Source organism: Oryzias melastigma, linkage group LG7 (genome assembly GCF_002922805.2).
Source record: "Oryzias melastigma strain HK-1 linkage group LG7, ASM292280v2, whole genome shotgun sequence".
Taxonomy (NCBI): Eukaryota; Metazoa; Chordata; class Actinopteri; order Beloniformes; family Adrianichthyidae; genus Oryzias; species Oryzias melastigma.
In genome coordinates, this window is record NC_050518.1 from 21,347,261 (window position 1) to 21,350,419 (window position 3,159).

Sequence of the window (3,159 nt, forward strand, 5' to 3'; positions counted from 1 at the left end):
AGTTGGTTTCATCTCTTTATTTTGTTCCCAAATCATAAGAGAGTTGATGACAAATTTCAAACAGCTTCAGAGTGTTGCATTGTGGGAAACATCTGCTTTAATAAATTTAATTTAATGAAATCACTCAAAGACAGAGCATCTTAAAAGCAGCTGCAATTATATGCGGTTCTCATCAAACCTTTTTTCTTACAATTTTGACCTTTAAACATACAAAACACCAAACTAGAAAATGAACGACTGAATTTGATGTTTATTTTAACGTAAATCACAATTCAAATCCAGAACAACCAATTAACAAATGTTTTTCCAAGTCCAAAAAATACCCACTTGTGCAGTTCTGTTTTTGTGATCACTCAAACCAGGGCGTACGTTTGACAGCACAACTTGAAATTCTGTCAGAGGACAATGTAATGATGGAAAACAAACGTTTGTGCAGAAAACGGACATATATTTGGAGCGCTGAACTGTGATTGGCTGGCAGGGCTCAGGTACACTCCAGGTAACTGTGAGGCCACACCAGCTGACGGTTGGATCATAAGTGACATTTATTTTCTGTCAAGAACCTGAACAACCAACGGTCATACAAACTGGTTTTCACAACAGGAGCTTTGACGAATGGAAAAAGTAACAAACTAAAAACTGCACCGGGTTTTTTCCACCGTAAAATTCTGCTCTTTTGCTAAACAAATGAAAGTGTAAAATAAAGCGGCGCCGACTGAAAGAGCTGGTGTGAAAAGCAGAAGGCAGCATGAACAGCAGTCAGAGAGAAAAGCCAGACATGTTGGGAAACATTACTGGGAGGAAAACGAGCTCTGGAACACAAATAGGAGAACGTTTCTGTAACTCGCTCTTCATCGAGCTCTGCACAGACAGTAAAGCGCAGAAAGAAAAGCTCGGGAGCGCTTGTTTCACTGCGGCGTTTCCCCCTTTGAGCTGAACCAAGCGCTCCTTCAGTTTTTTGGCAGATCTGAGCCGATCTGCAAACACATAAAAACATCGCTTGTGATGATGCTGCAGCTGTGAATATGCATCCGGATAAGTCTCAAAGAAACGCCACTGCCGTTACCGTGGGAACCAGCTGCTATTTCCAGTCACCAGAGACAAACACAGTGGTAAAATAGCCCCATTTCCTCCGGCGATAAACACTAAGCTGGAGAGGAGCGAGGGGGCGGGGCTTTGATGAAACATGGCAGCAGCAGGTTGGATGAGTGAAGACTGAAATGGAGGGGCGTTTGGGTCGAGAGCTAATCCTCATTGGTCCTTCTTGTCAGATGCTGATGAATCCTCTTTGGTGCCTGCCTCTTCAGGAGGAGACTCCTCATATCTGCAAAAACAAGGAAACAAAGAGTGAATCAAACCTAAAACAACAAAGTTTTAACCATCCAACAACAAGCTGGGAGAAATTCACTTTAACCGCTCCCCTCCCAGCAAGAAGGTTCTGGTTCAAATCCTAGTGAGGTTCTTTGAGTGGAGTTCACATATTCTCCTTGTTCCATCTTCCAGTTGGTGATTCTAAACTTTCCCTTAGGTGTGAACGTAAGAATATGAGGACAAACGTCCAGGTTGAACCCCTCCTTTGCCTAACAGTACCTGGATTAGGCACCAACAACCCCATGACCCCGAACAGAAATGTGAGGGTACAGAAGATGGATTCATTTTTCAGAGGCAGATTTCACAAAAAGACATATTTGTTAAAATGTTTATGCATCCTTCACCCTCTCCCTTCAGTGGAAATTGCAACTGGATTTTAAAACTTTGCCCAAGAAAAAAATATTTTTTTAGTCTAAAATACAAGGAGATGTTTTCACAGCAAAGTAAAGACAGGCCCTGTGAAGATGAACTACAGCCGGTAATATAGAATTGATTAATATCACAATATAGTTCTTCATATCAGGCGATCCCTATATTCATCACAATATAAACCAAATAACTATATTTGTCAAATTTGAGTTGTGGGGACCTCAGAGAGGGGAGTTGCGGGGGCCTCAGAGGGGAGTTGTGGAGACGTCAGAGGGACTGTACTTTAGGTGATTGTCAGCTTCAGAAACCAAAAATAAAACAGGTTCCAGTAGAATGAACAGAAGTTTTTGTGGATATTAAGGATTGCTGAATGTAGCCTCGAGGGAGCCAAAACCAGGGTCTCATTGTGCTGCCACAGAGCTGGGGGGGCTGGTAGCCCAGGGTGTACGGATGGGTGAGGGTTTCATCTTGGATACATGTAGCTGATGTAATTGTTAATTTAGCTTATTTTACCATTCCAGTGGAGACGGGAAGATAGATTATGGTTGGGGGCAGGGCTTCTACGTGGAGGTGGGCTGTAATCGACGGCGGAGGGGGGAGGAGCCTGTTGCCATACAGACAGCATCCATGGAGGAGGCCAGGCTGGCCGGGGAGCCACTCACAGTGGGAAAGGAAGTTAGCCTGGGAGAACCAGGAAGAACTTCCTCTGACGACTCGTAGCTATGGCCGAGAGGGGATGAACAGGACAGGAGAGACGAGGAGAATGAGAGAAGTCAGAGAGGAAGTGGATGGAATGGAGAAAAAGAAAAGAAAGAGGGAGGTAAGTTTTTTGAATCGGGTTTTGACAGAATCAGCTGTCGTGACTCTAGAAAGCTGAGAAAATAATTGAAGACTGGAGGGGAGGAAAGAAAGAAGAGAGGCTGACAAACAAGTGATGCAGGAAAGGAAGAAAATGAAAGGTCAGGTAGCCTCCCACCCCCCCATAGTGGAATAATAAGATCCCTTCAGATCTGAGGATTACTTGATTTATTCAAGTGCTCATCTTCAGCACCAGTCTGGCCTTCTAATCAGTGAAGAAATGCAGATAGAGCACTTTAAAATAACCGAGCAGCAGATTTTTGGGACCTGAAGGAACACCTACAGAAGAACTGAACTGATGAGGTTCAAACTGAGCTGAGCACCAAGGTGCCAGTGACCTCAGGAGGCAGAACACACCATCAGAGATGGCCGACTGTTCCTTATTCTTTAGGATTACAATTTTAAAATGCAGGAAAGCCAAAAAGTTTTCATTAAGCTTAAAAAGAGCATCATCCTAAATACAAAAGGGTTGCCATGGTGACTCACCTGAACATCTCCGTGAGTTCTCCTTTGAATAGCGCCACAACGACGGGGAAGCCCACACAGGCAGGAACCAGGTAG

General features: G+C 43.9%; 1 protein-coding gene across 2 annotated transcripts in view; it reads right to left on the reverse strand.

Annotated features, from left to right (window-relative positions):
• Positions 1-93: 93 nt before the first annotated feature.
• The window catches only part of hm13 (histocompatibility (minor) 13), a 19,778-nt gene continuing 16,712 nt past the window's right edge, over positions 94-3,159 (reverse strand). For both annotated transcript variants that reach the window (XM_024293167.2, XM_024293166.2), the window contains exon 12: positions 94-1,324. In XM_024293167.2, the coding sequence (XP_024148935.1) occupies positions 1,252-1,324 (73 nt within the window). In that variant the 3' untranslated portion in view covers positions 94-1,251. The remainder of the gene's footprint in view (positions 1,325-3,159) is intronic.